The 18,185-nt window shown below is 43.2% G+C and overlaps 1 protein-coding gene across 2 annotated transcripts; it reads left to right on the forward strand.

The window, feature by feature from the left end:
• Positions 1-106: 106 nt before the first annotated feature.
• Positions 107-16,472, forward strand: dusp16 (dual specificity phosphatase 16). Of its 2 annotated transcripts, none has more exons than XM_088348093.1 (8): positions 107-173; positions 5,550-5,674; positions 7,236-7,491; positions 8,758-8,896; positions 11,521-11,684; positions 11,859-12,018; positions 13,412-13,535; positions 15,256-16,472. In XM_088348093.1, the coding sequence occupies exons 2-8, from the start codon at positions 5,616-5,618 to the stop codon at positions 15,941-15,943; spliced, it is 1,590 nt and encodes a 529-aa protein (XP_088204219.1). In that variant the 5' UTR covers positions 107-173; positions 5,550-5,615; the 3' UTR covers positions 15,944-16,472. The 2 variants fall into 2 exon arrangements, with proteins under 2 accessions (XP_088204219.1, XP_088204220.1); XM_088348094.1 differs by lacking the exon at positions 107-173 and adding an exon at positions 191-564.
• The last annotated feature ends 1,713 nt before the right edge of the window (positions 16,473-18,185 follow it).

Consider the following 18,185-nt stretch of genomic DNA (forward strand, 5'->3'; position numbering starts at 1 on the left):
TTATTTACGACTGAACCCCGTTTAAAGGGAAGGCGGAGTGGCGCCCCTCCCCCTTTTCTCGGTGCCTGCGCCTTTAAGAAGCTCCAGCTCTTTAGAATGACGTAATGCTTTTTTTTCCTCCGCCATGACCTCATCGCCTACGGACACGGACAAAGTTTGGAAGAACACGCAAGGCACGTACAAGTTTCTTTCTCTTCGTCAACAGTGAGAATTAAATGCTTTTTCCGACGAGTCTGACGTCGACACCTCGATTAGCGAGTTGCTAAATGAGAATTGGATTCGAAACGCGAACGAGTGGACGACATGTGGTGACGTCACAACGATTTGAGAAGCTCGTGTTTAATTTACCTTCATTTTTCTCACAATGACGCTATTTCTTATATTTTTTATTCTTTAATTTGTCACTGTGAGCCAAACATATAGTAGTAACTATGCTAATGGCATTCAAGCTCCTTGTACAGTGTATACAGGCTGCGTCAAACATAGGGCTGGCGGGCTGGACCTAGCTCGGTGGATAATTCAATCCGGTCCGCGTCAAAACAAAGAAACACGTCTCCAGGACAAGTATGTTAAATAGTCAAGTCATGTTTATTTGTATAGCCCTTAATCACAAAAAGTCTCAAAGGGCTGTACAGATCAAAGACTCTTGCAAACTACAGACTATTATGACACCATCCCCTGATCTAAAACCTACATGAGGGCAAGGAAATACTCAAAACCTCAACATGTCAAGTCAAGTCATGTTTATTTGTTTGGCCTTTAATCACAGAGTCTCAAAGGGCTGTACAGATCAAAGACTATTGCAAACTACAGACTATTATGACACCATCCCCTGATCTAAAACCTACATGAGGGCAAGGAAAAACTCAAAACCTCAATATGTCAAGTCAAGTCATGTTTATTTGTTTGGCCCTTAATCACAAAGAGTCTCAAAGGGCTGCACAGATCAAAGACTATTGCAAACTACAGACTATTATGACACCATCCCCTGATCTAAAACCTACATGAGGGCAAGGAAAAACTCAAAACCTCAATATGTCAAGTCAAGTCATGTTTATTTGTTTGGCCCTTAATCACAAAGAGTCTCAAAGGGCTGCAGAGACCACAGACTATTGCAAACTACAGACTATTATGACCGCATCCCCTGATCTAAAACCTACATGAGGGCAAATAATGCACATATATTGTCAACATAAAATATAGGTTATTCATATTCTATAGAATAGAAGTGTGTTTTAGTCTTTTGAGGTTGCAGATCGAATCTCAGAAATCAGAAAATTCCACAGCACCAGGACCCAATGGAAACACTCTGACCTGCAGATTTCTTCTTGGCTCTTGGGATCACTAGCAGACCAGCGTTTTTTAGAGCGAAGGCTCCGGACCGGAACATAAGGGTTAGATTAAATCTGAAAGATATGAGGGAGCAAGTCCATGCATGATTTGTTATAATACCAACAGAACCTTGAAATCACATCTTAAGCTAACAGGGAGCCAATGCAGGTTAGCTAAAATCGAGGTTATGTGATCAAAATTTCTGGTCTTAGTTAAAAGCCTGGCTGCAGCGTTTTGTACCAGCTTAAGGCTCTTGATTTTGGACTTCGGGAGACCGGAGAGTAGTGCACCGGATCCAGACCCTATGTCCTCAGGTGGGTCAGATCAGTAAACAAATGTCTACCATGCTTCAGGGGCGATTTTAGGTTCAGAGCTTTGGACACCCAGAATTTCTGGCTGATTAAATCTTTTAATCTTAAAGCGATTTAGGACCATTCAACATTGTTTAGGAGTGTCTGTTGGATTTTTAACTATAAAAATGTACCAAACGTTTACCAAAATGTTCGAATAAGTTATCTGACTCTATTAACCAAACACGACCTACATTTACCTACATTGGCTGGCAACCAGTTCAGGGTGTCCCCTGCCCACTGCCTGATGATTGCTGGGATGGGCTCCAGTACCGTACGATTATTTAAATAAATGCAAACCGAATTCTCTCTCTGGCCTCTAGTGGGCAGTAAAAGATCAGAAGAACTCTAAGCGTTGGTAGGCTCAGTCTAGTAAAACTTTAGACATCTATCTAGACACCTATCTATCTCGATATCTATCTATCTCGACATCTATCTATTTATCTCGACATCTATCTATCTAGACATCTCTCGATCTATCTAGACATCTGTCTCGACATCTATCCATCTATCTATCTATCTAGACATCTATCTCGATGTCTATCTAGACATCTATCTCGATATCTATCTCGATAACTATCTATCTAGACATCTATCTCGACATCTATCTATCTATCTCGACATCTATTTATATCTATATCTCTATCTAGACATCTATCTCGATATCTATCTAGACATCTATCTATCTATCTCGATATCTATCTATCTAGACATCTATCTCGACATCTATCTATCTATCTAGACATCTATCTCGACCTCTATCTATCTATCTCGACCTCTATCTATCTATCTCGACCTCTATCTATCTATCTAGACACCTATCTATCTAGACATCTCTAGCTCTATCAATCCATCTATCTATCTAGACATCTCTCGCTCTATCAATCTATCTCGATATCTATCTAGACATCTATCTAGACATCTACCTATCTATCTCGACATCTATCTATATCTATCTATCAATCTATCTATCTATCTAGACATCTATCTCGACATCTATCTATCTAGACATCTATCTCGATATCTATCTAGACATCTATCTCGATATCTATCTCGATAACTATCTATCTAGACATCTATCTCGACATCTATCTATCTCGCAGACATGGGACCAAGTCACACATGTGCAAGTCTCAAGTAAGTCTCAAGTCTTCACCTTCAAGTCCCAAGTAAGTCCCAAGTATTTTTTTCTTGGGCAAGTCAAGTCACAAGTCAAGTCCCGAGTCTTAGATTGCCAAGTCCAAGTCAAGTCACAAGTCATAAAAACAGCGACTCGAGTCGACTCGAGTCCAAGTCACTAAGTCTCAAGTCCCCATGTCTGCTATCTCGACATCTATCTATATCTATATCTCTATCTAGACATCTATCTCGATATCTATCTAGACATCTATCTCGATATCTATCTCGATATCTATCTATCTAGACATCTATCTCGACATCTATCTATCTATCTCGACATCTATCTATATCTCTATCTAGACTTCTAGACATCTGTCTAGACATCTATCTCAATATCTATCTCGATATTTATCTATCTAGACATCTATCTCGACCTCTATCTATCTATCTCGACCTCTATCTATCTATCTCGACCTCTATCTATCTATCTAGACACCTATCTATCTAGACATCTCTAGCTCTATCAATCCATCTATCTATCTAGACATCTCTCGTTCTATCAATCTATCTATCTATCTAGACATCTATCTCGATATCTATCTAGACATCTATCTAGACATCTACCTATCTATCTCGACATCTATCTATATCTATCTATCAATCTATCTATCTATCTAGACATCTATCTCGACATCTATCTATATCTATATCTCTATCTAGACATCTATCTCGATATCTATCTAGACATCTATCTATCTAGACATCTATCTATCTAGACATCTATCTAGACATCTATCTCGACATCTATCTCGATATCTATCTAGACATCTATCTATCTATCTAGACATCTATCTAGACATCTATCTCGATATCTATCTCGACATCTATCTATCTATCTCGACATCTATCTATATCTCCATCTAGACATCTGTCTAGACATCTATCTCAATATCTATCTCGATATTTATCTATCTAGACATCTATCTCGACCTCTATCTATCCATCTCGACCTCTATCTATCTATCTAGACACCTATCTATCTAGACATCTCTAGCTCTATCAATCCATCTATCTATCTAGACATCTCTCGCTCTATCAATCTATCTATCCATCTAGACATCTATCTCGACATCTATCTATCTATCTCGACATCTATCTATATCTCTATCTAGACTTCTAGACATCTGTCTAGACATCTATCTCAATATCTATCTCGATATTTATCTATCTAGACATCTATCTCGACCTCTATCTATCTATCTCGACCTCTATCTATCTATCTAGACACCTATTTATCTAGACATCTCTAGCTCTATCAATCCATCTATCTATCTAGACATCTCTCGTTCTATCAATCTATCTATCTATCTAGACATCTATCTAGACATCTATCTCGATATCTATCTAGACATCTATCTAGACATCTACCTATCTATCTCGACATCTATCTATATCTATCTATCAATCTATCTATCTATCTAGACATCTATCTCGACATCTATCTATATCTATATCTCTATCTAGACATCTATCTCGATATCTATCTAGACATCTATCTATCTAGACATCTATCTAGACATCTATCTCGACATCTATCTCGATATCTATCTAGACATCTATCTCTATCTATCTCGACATCTATCTATCTATCTCGACATCTATCTATATCTCCATCTAGACATCTGTCTAGACATCTATCTCAATATCTATCTCGATATTTATCTATCTAGACATCTATCTCGACCTCTATCTATCTATCTCGACCTCTATCTATCTATCTAGACACCTATTTATCTAGACATCTCTAGCTCTATCAATCCATCTATCTATCTAGACATCTCTCGTTCTATCAATCTATCTATCTATCTAGACATCTATCTAGACATCTATCTCGATATCTATCTAGACATCTATCTAGACATCTACCTATCTATCTCGACATCTATCTATATCTATCTATCAATCTATCTATCTATCTAGACATCTATCTCGACATCTATCTATATCTATATCTCTATCTAGACATCTATCTCGATATCTATCTAGACATCTATCTATCTAGACATCTATCTAGACATCTATCTCGACATCTATCTCGATATCTATCTAGACATCTATCTCTATCTATCTCGACATCTATCTATCTATCTCGACATCTATCTATATCTCCATCTAGACATCTGTCTAGACATCTATCTCAATATCTATCTCGATATTTATCTATCTAGACATCTATCTCGACCTCTATCTATCCATCTCGACCTCTATCTATCTATCTAGACACCTATCTATCTAGACATCTCTAGCTCTATCAATCCATCTATCTATCTAGACATCTCTCGCTCTATCAATCCATCTATCCATCTAGACATCTATCTAGACATCTACCTATCTATCTCGACATCTATCTATATCTATCAATCAATCTATCTATCTATCTAGACATCTATCTCGATATCTATTCATTTCGATATCTATCTCGACGTCTATATCTATCTATCTATCTAGACATCTACCTATCTATCAGACATCTAACTAACTAACTAACTAACTAACACTGAAATAGTACTGGAAGCTAACATTTTTTACGGCGCCACTTGAGAACAGAAAGTCGGGATCCGTCCCAAGAGCCAAACTGAGTTTGACATCCCTGGTGTACGGTCTTAAAAACCTTACAATTCAAACATTACTGATAACGAGGGAGAAGAAAAACGAATGAAACTGTTTTTTTTTTTGAATTTCCCAAAGATTGATCGTTTGTGACGTCATTGCCCGCCGACGCGATGATGTCACCACGCGGTTCGATACCCTGACATGGCCGAGTTCTCTTCGGTGGTGACTGCGCCGAAGCCCGACGGGGTCATGCCCGACAGGTAAGGCTGCAACTCATTGAGGTAGACCGATTATCTGCACCGATATTCGGGAATTTGAAGGATATCGGTATCAGCGTTTGTATTTGTTCGACCGGCCGCCTACTTAGGCTCAGATGCAGCCAAGCCTCATTCTCTCTCTCACTCCCCCGCCTTTGTCTCTACCCGCCTTCGGATTGGATAAGGGACCAGGTGCGGAGTCACTGAAGCAGGAAGAATAACGTTAGAGCAGAGTAAACGGCGGCAGCTCTGCTAAATCCTTTATCCCGATATGCCTGTGAATCAAGACCGCTGATAATATTTCGATTCTTCAAAGTCCGTGCTAGAGAAGTGTGTGTGTGATTAAGAGAGAGCGCAAAAAGTATAGTTAACTTGTTTTAGGGAGTGTTAGGAATTCAATATTAAAATGTAGCGTTTACCAAATTGTTCGAATGAGTTATCTGACTCCATTAACCAAACACAACATACATTCACCTAACAATGCGCGCTCGTTTTTTGATGGAAAATATGGACAAGAACCCCGACATTTTCACACGGGGGCAGATTCAATTTCTTCAACAATTTAACTAAGTGAACTCCATCGAATATGGCCGAATTAGCCGAATTAGTGTCGCTCGAGTCTCTGTCAAGCCTCCTCTCTCTCTCGTTCTCTCGCTTTCTTCTCTCGGCCCACGCCTTTCCGCAAGCTGGTGTGCCGGCTCCTCCCATGGGGTTGCCAAGGAAGCCCCCCATGTGGGCTCCACGGCTCCACCACCTCGCCTCCATGTCTGGAAAAACTCAAAACAACACAGAGCGTTTCTACGTCATCAAGGCCTTGTTCTCCAAACATCGCCTGCCGTCCTCTGTCAGAGTCCTGTTATCCAAATTCCTTAGTCAAAATATTCTGCATTTTGGACCGGCGTGACCTTTCATTGAAGTATAGCCTACTCGGTGAAAATCTTCATTGCACTCAATAAATGTAATTTGTGTTCAATCGTATGAAATCCCTTATAGTCAAATGTATAAAATCCTTCAGGAGGCACAATCAGGTGGAGACAGCTAAATTAGCTCTTATCATAACATTTGTTTGTCAATCAGGCATTTGTGTTTGTGACAGAGAGAGAGCATAAAAAAGCGGGCTAAAAGTAGAAGTTTGAGTGATTAGCTATTACCATAACATGAGGTTTTATTAATTTGTTGTAAAGAAGTTTTTATTTACCTTCTATCCATGGCAAAGTTGTGTTGACATTCTAATTCTTTTTTCTGTAAAAGGTTTGAAAGTTATATTAGTTTTACTGAATTCGTAACAAATATTCTTTGTTTCTTTTTGCATTTCCATAAAATGTCTTAAGCCAATTTTTCATCTTTTACAGCAAATAAATATTGCCCTCCTTTTCGTATCGATAGTCAGTATCGGCCCTGAAAACCCCATATTGGTTGATCCTTAGCAACTAACAACTATTTTTAAAACCCGACTATTTATGTAGAGATGACTCCGAAAACTGTCTGGCGATATTCATCAACAAGGAATTTCATTGCAGACAGTTTCCATTTTCAATTGAACGACATCTCCTCATCGTTGCAGCCCTGCCGACGAAGTCACGCCCCTGGCGGCGGCGGCGCTCGCCGGACTGCTCGAGTCGGTTCGAGATTTCGGGGGTCCCGCGGAGTCGGGGGTCGGTGGCGGCTTGCTGGTGATCGACAGCCGACCTTTCGTGGACTTCAACGCGCGGCACGTGGCCAACGCCGTCAACGTCAACGCCTCCAAGTTGCTCAAACGCCGACTGCAGCAGGACAAGGTTCACGTCAAAGACGTGCTGCAGCAAGCTGCCGGAAACAAGGTAGCGCGTCCATTTCTGTTGCAAAGTATTAAGGATTGATAATCAGAATATATAACAGAACACTCAAACACTTTAAAATTAGGTTTATTACAAATCTACTTATCTGCTACAAGCCACGTGAACTCCCCTTTCCACGATGCTTTCAATGTACGTTTACGTTTTGTAGCGTCATCCATTTTGTTAGCTTCTTTTGAATCTTTCTTCTTCTGGGGCTGAGGTTTTGGCTTGATTCCTAATCTCTTATCCATTTTTCTCGTGTTCTCTGTGCATCTACTTTGGAAAATGATATGCAAATCCACGACCTTATAAGGCTCGGGAAAGTCCGAAAGCAGGAAGTTATTCGATGCGGGCTTCTGATTGGCTGCCGAGTATGCAAATGGCCAAACGAACCGAAATTTCGAAAATTTACAAACCGAACGAAGATTTCGAAATCGGAAAAAAGCAAATGTTTGATTTGAAAAAAATAATATTGGCTGGCAAGCAGTTCAGGGTGTCCCCTGCCCATTGTCCGAAGATAGCTGGGATGGGCTCCAGCACCCGATGAGAGGCATTAAATTCATGATTCTAAAGATGAGGGCTTAAATGGCAATAAAATGTCCTAAATCCAGTTTGTGAATACGTTAATGAAATTTACATTTGTTTGGTCTACAAAGATTTAGTAATACTTTTTAAAATTATTTTTATCCAAAACAACAAGGGTTGCAACAGGAATCGAACCCGGACCGCGGCGGTGAGAGCGGTCATACATTTTACATTGTCTTTTTTAATAATGCACCGCTATACTTTGGTAGGGCAGCACAGCGGCGCAGTGGTTAGTGCGTGTGCGGCACAGTTCTGAGGTCATGAGATCAAACCTCCTGTGTGGAGTTTGCATGTTCTCCCCGTGCACGTCAGGTTAATTGGCTGGTTCAAATTGTCCCTAGGAATGAATGAGCGAGTGAATTGTCTGTCCCGGTGTGCCCTGCGACTGGCAACCAGTTCAGGGTGTCCCCTGCCCACTGGCCGAAGATAGCTGAGCTGAGCTCCAGCACCCCCGCGACCCTACTGAGGATAAGCGCTGGAGATAATGGATGGATGGATGTTGCGCTAGTTGATTGTTCAACATCTGCAGACACAGTCCACAAATGAGTGTCTTTAGCGCTGCACAGTGTGTTGCTTTTCTGTACTAGACATTTCCCCGCGGATTCTGCCGACAATGCGATCTTACCCCATAGGGACCGCACATTGGCAATGTTACCTGTTCCTGTCTTGTTCCCGTTTGTCTAGTTGGAACTGGAGGCGAGCCTGCAGGTGGTGCTCTACGACGAGAATTCTTGGGACGCCTGCGCTTTGCGGTCCGACGCCTTCGCCAGCGTGCTTCTTCTCAAACTCCGCCCGCACTTCCTATCCGTCCGCCTGCTGGCCGGTGAGTTTCTGCGTTGCAAAATGTAGCTATCTACAGTGGTTTGCGAAACTATTTGGCCCTGTTAAAGTTAAAACTTATATGAACTCTATGTTGGCAGAATGAAACAAATAAAAACAAGCATTAAGGTAAATAAAATTTATTAGCATTGGTGATGGCCCAAACGCCACTCGCCCCGGCTGGGCTCCCGGCCACACTGCGCGCCCCCGTGTGTCTAGTTAACTTTAGTCACACAGGAAACAGATATACACCGGAAATGCAACTTCAAAATAAAAGAGTACAAAACTGATAAACGTACAAGAGATGCAATTAGACTGATTATTGAACCGTTACTTCATGTGAGTGTGTGTGTGTGTGAAAGATTGTTTTTTTATTTAGGAATATAAAAACAAGTTATATTCACACAGTGAATTCTGAGAAATTTTACAACCAAAACGACCACCCTATCATTCCCCTTGAACTTTGTGCTTTTGCCACATTTCAGACCTCAAACATAAAGATATAAAACTGTCATTTCTTGTGAAGCATCAACAATAAGTGGGACGCAATCATGAAGCGGAACACACGGGACAGACAGGATAGATAATGATACAGGATATCGAAAATAAACAGGACAAACTAGACAGGAACGAAAACTGGAGAAAATAATAAACAGGACAAAATTAGACAGAAACAAAACTGGAAACCAAAATTAAACGGGAACAATACCAGACAGGAAATACCAACAGGAAGCAGGACTGAGTCGAAGCCCACGTCTTGCGGGGCAGAAGTTCGTTGACGGACTGACAAAGAAAAAATGAGAGCACTGAGCTTAAATAGATAGAAAGCCAATCTGTCAATGAGCCGCAGCTGGTGCCACACGGGCGGGGCCAATTGGGCGCCATGGCAACCGTGACAGTAGCTTAAGAAATGTATTTTACATCAAATGAGCGTCTCCTAGCAAGAGCTAACACATTCGTCGACTGTCTTGCTGTTGCGCATACCTGGGAGAACAAAAATAAGAAAGAAAATGGTGCAGTTTGGTCACTTTGACTCTCCGTAGTTTGTATTCTTCAAAACGAAACAGCCAGTCCAGTGGCCAATAATACTTGCCGTCCCTTTAAACACGTGGCCTGCAGACGAAATGTGGCCCGCAGGGGCTTAAAATGTCTGACATGACATGAAGAAGAAGGACATTTCGATGTCTCGCCACGTGGAATCGAAAATCGTTGACCACAGTTTTTATAGGAAAGGGGTGCGGATTTGGAAAATGGAACATGAAACTTCAACAGGCAAAAAAAAAAAGGTCGCAGCTGTATTTTGAAGGTTGTATGACGGGATTAGGGCGGAAGACCATTGCTGGGAAAGTACTGATATGAAAGGATACACTCCATTGAAATATGTGGATGAACATAAGTGCATTGATAACAACTAAATGAGTACCGTATTTTCTGCACTATAGGGCGCATCGGGTTATAGGGCGCACCCCGAAAAAATAGTTTTTGGTCCTATATCTTCCATAGATAAGGCGCACCGGATTATAAGGCGCTACAATGGGAACGTGGACAAAACAGTCAGATGGTTCAGTCCAACTTATTACCCCCTTAACATTCCCAAAGCTTGCAAAGAAGCAAATACGTGTCGTAGACACGTGCGGATGCGGTGTCCGTACGATGTCACTCAAATGCATCGTTTCAAATATCATTCGGAAGGTTAAAGTCTTGGGATTCAAAAAATGCCAACCATTCCTTAGTTTCTATTTTCTTTTTCGCTCGCAACTTTACTGTGCATATGACAATAAACACTTGGAATTGAGTTGAATTCACTCAACTCATCACAGCAACATCAAGATCGTTCTAAAACAAGATACCGGGAAAATATAAAGCCGCATAGCTCACCTAAGTTCTTACGTTCAATAATGATACGCAACCATGGTCTTCTTACAACCGTGAGTGGATTAAATCCAGGAGAGTAAAATGTTTACAAATACAGACTAATGAAACATGTTTCTTTATGGCGTAGTTTAGCAAGCTTGCTATTCAGTCATCTTTTTCGGCCAATTGCAGCGTTTGTTTTGGCCCTCTAGCCAATCCGAGGCTCCGAATAACTTCAGCCAATAGCGATCGATTTAACTGATGATTGACACATCTTTTTCGGCCAATTGCAGGGTTTGTTTCGGCCCTCTAGCCTATCCGAGGCTCCGAATAACTTCAGCCAATAGCGATCGATTCAAATGATGATTGACACATTGGTTAGCCAATGAAACGCCGGTGACAACATTCTTAGTGACCCACAATGCATTTGTGCTATGATACATGCAAACTTAAGGCTCAGCGCCACGACACTGCAGTGTTTTGATAAACATGTCAAGGAGTGGAACTTAGAAATGATCCCAAACCCCAAAGATTTTGCTACTTAACACATTTTATATATGGAGCTATATCTTCCGAGTGCAACTGTAATGGTCGTGACTAAAATCTTATTATACATTATGGAGTATATTTATAGGTTACATAAGGCGCCTTGAAGACAGCCATTACGCTCATAGGGTCCCGAGTGGAAATGAGTACGGCACCTCTGCTTTCAACCCAAACTGTTTTTCACTTTGAACTCGACTAACCTCGGTCTTATTGTCTGTGTGCGGTCAGGCGGCTTCTGCGAGTTTTCCCGGCAGTTCGCAGAGCTGTGCGAGGGGAAGCACACTGCAACGTCGTCACCTCGAACGTTCCCCCAGCCAACGGCAACGGCGTCGGGTCCGACCCGAATCCTGCCCCACTTGTACCTCGGTTGCCAACGCGACGTCCTCAACGAGGTGCCCGCACTTACCATGTCGCGAAAAGAGATTTGCCCGCTTCCGGATTTTCTGTTTTCTTGCACTCTTCGCGGGAAATAGAGATGCAAAAAGCTCAGAAACCAGGAGTGCGGGAAATAGATTTTCACATCACACGCGGTCGCCCGTCACCTGACCCGTTTGCGTTCCCGACAGGAAGCGATGCGACGCAACGCCATCGCCTTCGTTTTGAACGCCAGCAACACCTGCCCCAAACCCGACTTCATACCCGACTCGCACTTCCTGAGGGTTCCCGTCAATGACGGATTCTGCGACAAGATCCTGCCCTGGTTGGACGCCGCTCTGGATTTCATCGGTGGGCAAGTCGTCCTGCGATTGGTCGAGGGTCGGGTGCTTTTGGAAAACCGGAATTACGGTTTCAAAATTAAATCCGTCATCTACTCTGAAAACTGACACCAAAAAGTAGTGTTTTGCTCCAAAAGTAACTATCTACTCACAAATGACCATATATATACACACATAAGCCTACATCGTGTATAAGCCTACCCCCTAAAACAGCTTTAAAATGGCCGCTCACTGAAAAAATAAGAGAAAATGATGTACACCAACCAAGTGAAAGTGCTGAAGCGTTCATATTTTTCGTCTCATGCCATCGGCTTGAAAATAAACACGGAGCCGAGACACTCCATATCCATATTGCCACTCTCGTACCAAGAGTAGAGTCACTCAATTTAAATGATACCATGTTAGAGTAGTCGTTACCCAGAATAAGGTTTGCAACGCGTTCCTTTGTTACACATTAGTCGAAACACTGTTTCTAATACTGTCTGGTAGCGTAATTGAATGACCACGTCTTTTTTCATACAGAGAAAATTTGAAGATATAAAGATATGACTTAGTAGAAATAAAGACAAGGGGTATGAGTGAGACGAAAAGATTGGGAATACTGCGTTTACAACTATAGTTAACCTTGTTGTTGTTATTATTATTGAATCATAACTGTTATTATTAAAATTGTTATTATCAACGGTGTATTTAATATGGAAGATGAAAAGGTAGTGAAAATAAGCATCTGCTTCTTACTACCCCTTTTCGAACATCTCATCTCATGAGCTGCACCGCTTCTCCTCAGTAGGGTCGCGGGGGTGCCGGAGACCATCCCAGCAATCTTCGGGCAGTGGGCAGGGGACACCCTGAACTGGTTGCCAGCCAATCGCAGGGCACACGGGGACAGACAACTCACTCGCTCAGTCACACAATCTGGACCGAACAATTCACCTGAAATGCATGTTTTTGGAATGTGGGAGGAAACCGGAGTGCCCGGAGGAAACCCACGCAAGCACGGGGAGAACATACAAACTCCGCACAGGAAGTCCGGTAGCTGGATTTGAACCCACACAGGAGGTTCCCAAGACATGAACTGTGCCGCACACGCGCTAACCACTGCGCCGTCCCTTTTTCAAACACATTATATAAAATTATTTTGTTGAGTTATAGGTTTTGTTCTGTTATTATTTTAATGTTCGAATAAAGTTTTCATTCATTTTCAAGTCAATTGACAAACGATATTTTATGACAGTATAGTATTCGAATAAATAGGAGAAAATTCCAAACGTCTTTGAAAAATCCGATTTGTCGATGATGAAAAGTGCGATGAATTTACCGTACCGGCAGGACTTGCTATCGGCCCACGCCGAAACGTGATTGGTCGTGATTTTTGCGCTGACTCGCCATTTTTCTCGTTTCAGAGATGGCCAAAGCGTCGGACGCCTGCGTGCTGGTTCACTGCCTGGCGGGAATTTCGCGTTCGGCCACCATCGCCATCGCCTACATCATGAAGAGGATGGGCATGTCCCTGGATGAAGCCTACAGGTCGCCACGGCTACTCCGCGGTCTTTCCCGTAGAATTTGGGGAGATCCTGACTGGCTGGGCTGGGAAAACTGCGGCCCGGAGGCCACGTGCGGCCCGTCGGGGTTTCCCATTTATCTCCCCAAAAATATATGGTCTTAATCACAAAAACTCTGAGACAGCGTCCCCTGATCAAAATATAATGATAATATAGATAATAGTCCCTTTATGTGCAGACTACACAACACATTTACTACAGACAAAAATCCAATCTTAAACGTTTAAAAACAGGTACCTTGTATATTACCATCCATCCATTACCTGCACCGCTTATCCTCAGTAGGGTCGCGGGGGTGCTGGAGCCCATCCCAGTTATCTTCGGGCAGACGACTCACTGGCTCATTTACACCTCGGGACAATTCGGTTAGGCCAATTAACCTGACATACATGTCTTTGGAATGTGGGAGGAAACCGGAGCCCCTAGAGGAAACCCACGCAAGCACGGGGAGAACATGCAAACTCCACACAGGAGGTTCGCCGTGCTGCCTGTATACTACCGTATTTACTTTAACTCTGAAATGAACAAAACACTTCAGAAATACTACGACAGTTATACTAAGTGGATCCTTCGGGCACCATTTCCTGTGGTGTGTCTTGGGCAAGTACAGCCTGGTGGCGCCCATCCCTCTCCAGGGCAACGTAGGTTTCGATCCGGTCTCGAACCAGGGACCTTTTGAATGTGCTAACCACTGCACTATGGAAAAAAGAGTACTACAGAAATGCTACAAAAATACTTCAAAAGGGTTTCTACAGTAATTCATCAATATCTTAATTACAGTACAAAAAATACAAAATACTACCACAGAAATAATCCAAAAATTCCTAATGCAGCAATACTACAAAAAATACAACTACATATATACTATAAAATCCTTTGGAAGTACTACTAAAATCCATCCATCCATTATCTGCACCGCTTATCCTCAGTAGGGTCGCGGGGGTGCTGGAGCCCATCCCAGCTGTCTTCGGGCAGTGGGCAGGGGACACCCTCAACTGGTTGCCAATCACAAAGAGAGACCACTCACTTGCTCACCTAAGGAAAATTTGGACCGGCCAATTCACCTGACATGCATGTTTTTGGAATGTGGGAGGAAACCCACGCAAGCACAGGAAGAACATGCAAACTCGACACAGGAGATTCGAGCATGAGATCAGGAGGTTCGATCATGTGATCAAACCTCCTGTGTGGAGTTTGCATGTTCTCCCCGTGCTTGCGTGGGTTTCCTCCCACATTCCAAAACGATGCATGTCAGGTTGATTGGCCTAACCAAAATCAAGTTCTCCCTAGGTGTGAATGAGCGAGCGAATTGTCTGTCCCTGTGTGCCCTGAGACTGGCTGGCAACCAGTTCAGGGTGTCCCCTGCCCACTGCCCGAAGATAGCTGGGATGGGCTCCAGGACCCCCGCGACCCTACTGAGGGTAAGCGGTGCAGATAATGGATGGATGAATGAGTGCGTGAATGGTTGTCTGTCCCTGTGTGCCCTGCAACTGGCTAGCAACCAGTTCAGAGTGTCCCCTGCCCACTGCCCGAGGATGGCTGGGATGGGCTCCAGCACCCCCGTGACCCTACTGAGGATAAGCGGTGCAGATAATGGATGGATGGAGACTCTGGCAAGAACAATGAAACCTTGGAGGCTTACTAGAACCAATGGGAAACACGACTCACTGTTTGTCTCTCAGCAGGTTCGTGAAGGAGAAGAGGCCCAGCATCTCGCCCAACTTCAACTTCCTGGGTCAACTGCTGGACTTTGAGAAGAAGATCTCCAGAGAAGCCCGAGGCGAGTTCCCGGAGCGGCCCCCGAGCCCGGTGAGACCAGACCAGCGGCCGTTGGTCCAAGCCCTGGGCGGCCTTGGTCTGGAGGACCCCGCCCGCCCCAAACGCCGCTTCTCGCTGGACTTCAAGACCTACGTCCGCCCGGTCATTGACGGACCCTCAGAGACCGGGACCGGGAAAGCGTCGCACTTCTCCCCCGTGGAGGAAGTCTCCGAGCAAAGTCCGGACAAGGAACAGGAGAACGGATCCCCCGCAGTGACCGGATCCCGTTTTGGGATCCGTCCCTCTTTACCGGCTCTCAAAGGATGGCATTCGGACATCCTGCCGGGGCCGTCTCCCTCCCTGCCGGGGGGCCGCCGTTGCATTTCGTCCTCGGAGGCGGCGCACTTTTACCCGGCGTACGTTTGCCGCCAGGGGCCCGAGGCGGTACGGCTACGGCGTCCGGGGCCCGACCGGGGAGACTCTCGCAGGAGTTGGCACGAGGAGAGCAGCTTCGAGAAGACCCGGAGTTTCCACCGCTGGACCGAAAACGATCTCTCTCGAGCGGCGGCGAGAGACAACTTCTCTGCTAGCTTGGAGCTCATTCGCGTGTCCTGACCTCAAATCGGGCCTACTCGCACGTACGCTCGCCAGATGAAGACTTTGTTGAATTGAAGAGTTGCGTGATTGAACTTGTGTGTTTGCCTCTTGATGAAATTAGTGGTAAGATCTTAAATCAGAATCGTCAAATGATGCAGAAATGCTTTTAGGCGTTTTTGTTTTTTTTAGATCTGTTGGCATTAGCGAGTGTTTTTGAGTCAATATTTTACACAGTTGGTTTCTCTTGGTGAAATTAGAGGTAAGATCTTAAATCAGACTCCGAGCCAGACCTGAATTTTGGCCCAGATCAGACCTGAAATGTCAATCATTATGTTTGGGTTCGGTTGGGCTTCACTCTCATGGACTTTCTTTTTTATTATTATCCACCTTTCTTTGTCTTTCTTTTCTCTGCCTCTGTCGCTCTTAAAATTCTTAAAGACGTACTGCTGCTGTGGTTTATGACCCGATTTTCAACAGAAGGCTTTAAAATGTTCCCTTCAACTTTTGTAAAAGATCTGTAAATGATTAAAATTGGTAAAGAGATAAAGGAGGGTTTGTCCGTTTTCTCAAAACAGGCATTCATAGGATATGGCTAAGGAACATGATAAAAAGCTTTGCAATTGAAGAGTGGTGTTAATCGAAAGGTTAGGGTTAGCGGCCATATAAGAAAAAAAAAATACGAGTTTGTTTATTTGTAAACAGGAGTTATGTGGTGAAATGGACGGATGACAACAAGAATCGTCAAATGATGCAGAAATGCTTTTAGGCGTTTTTTTTTTTTTAGATCTGTTTGCATTAGTGTGTGTTTTTCAGTCAATATTTTACACAGTTGGATTCTCTTGATGAAATTAAAGGTAAGGTTTTAAATCCGACTCCGAGCCTGACCTGAATTTTGGCCCGGATCGGACCTGAAATGTCAATCATTATGTTTGGGTCTGGCTGGGCTTTTTTTCCCTCTGACTTTTTCATTATCCACCCGTCATCGTTATTTTTTGTGTCTCATTCTCTTTCCTAAAGTGCTGCACTATTCTTGAGAACGTACTGGTGCTGTGGTTTATGGCCCAATTTTAACATTAACTTTTTCCCATCAACTCCTGTAAATGATTAAGAATTGTAGTTTAAACTCTGCAGACCAATTTGTATTTTAAAATATGTGAATGTTTTATACAGTTGTAATCAACTTGGATTTGCTTAACAAAAAACAGGCTCTTATTTGTCGTCTTAAATCACTTTTCCTCCTCCCAAGTCCTCAAACACGAAATATGAAATCGATTCCTCAAATCTGTCAAGACCAGAACGAAGACGTTTCTCACAAGTTTTATTGGAGGAAAGAGAAAGGACTGCGCCCACGATCTGAACGCGGAAGTGGATCTTCCGTGGCGATCGATGGGGGTGTCAGGGATGGAAAAAGCGGGTCGGTAGCCAGACAGAAGAGCAAAAACGTGGTCGGGGTTGAAAACGAGTCGTAAGCCAGAACGGGAGAGCAGATGTAGTCGGGGACAAAAAGACGTCGAAAGCCGGGACGGGAGAGCAGACGTGGTCAGGATCAGAAACGGGTCGAAGCCGGGGACAGACGGGAACAAAAATGGGACAGGTGGGAGTCAGGGTCGAAAAAGGCTTGCCTAGTGTTCACTGAGGTTTGCAGACGGACTGACAACAGGGGATTGACAGGACTGGGTTCAAGTAGGGACAGGGAGCCAATCAGATGAGCGGGCACGGGTGATTCAAATCGGTAATCATGACAAAATCAAGTGAAAGGTCGGGGTCGGGCTTTAATACCGGTGGACCCGGGCGGAATTTCTTCGGCCCTTCTTACCTCGAAATGAAATCGTGCTAGCTTTGTAGTTAAAATGATGATAAACTTCTTCGTGTGCTGGAAGTACTTTTAGATCAGCGAAGATAAAGTACAAAGAAGGAAGTTTCTTGAAAATGCAATGATAGTTAACTTTTACAAATAAAATGGAAAAAATCCACCATAAGTTTATATTCTGATTTTCAAGCACAGCGCCATCTCGTGGACGTTGCATTTAACAACGAGGATGCTTCCAAATTCATTTTCGTATTTTCTTTGTCTCGCCTGATGAAAAATGTGCAAGAATTTTATCTTTGTTTATCAACAAGAAGCACCATCACGTAAATGTTTTTTCATTTTTAAAGGATTGAGGGAGAAAATTGGATTCAACCATCAACGTGAGTGATCCGTTGTTCGCGAACGAAATGACTTTTGTGCCGGCTCTGTTCGCCGAATGACTCCATTCGA

The sequence above is a fragment of the Urocampus carinirostris genome, chromosome 11, assembly GCF_059441175.1.
Source record: "Urocampus carinirostris isolate Australia breed hairy pipefish chromosome 11, RoL_Ucar_1.0, whole genome shotgun sequence".
In the NCBI taxonomy this organism is placed as follows: domain Eukaryota; kingdom Metazoa; phylum Chordata; class Actinopteri; order Syngnathiformes; family Syngnathidae; genus Urocampus; species Urocampus carinirostris.

Coding starts and splice junctions, on each gene's coding strand:
- dusp16 (XM_088348093.1), top strand. CDS start 5,616: ATGGCCGAGTTCTCTTCGGTGGTGACTGCGCCGAAGCCCGACGGGGTC. Junction 11,685..11,858: donor AACGCGACGTCCTCAACGAG/GTGCCCGCACTT, acceptor CGTTCCCGACAG/GAAGCGATGCGACGCAACGC. Junction 12,019..13,411: donor CGCCGCTCTGGATTTCATCG/GTGGGCAAGTCG, acceptor TTCTCGTTTCAG/AGATGGCCAAAGCGTCGGAC.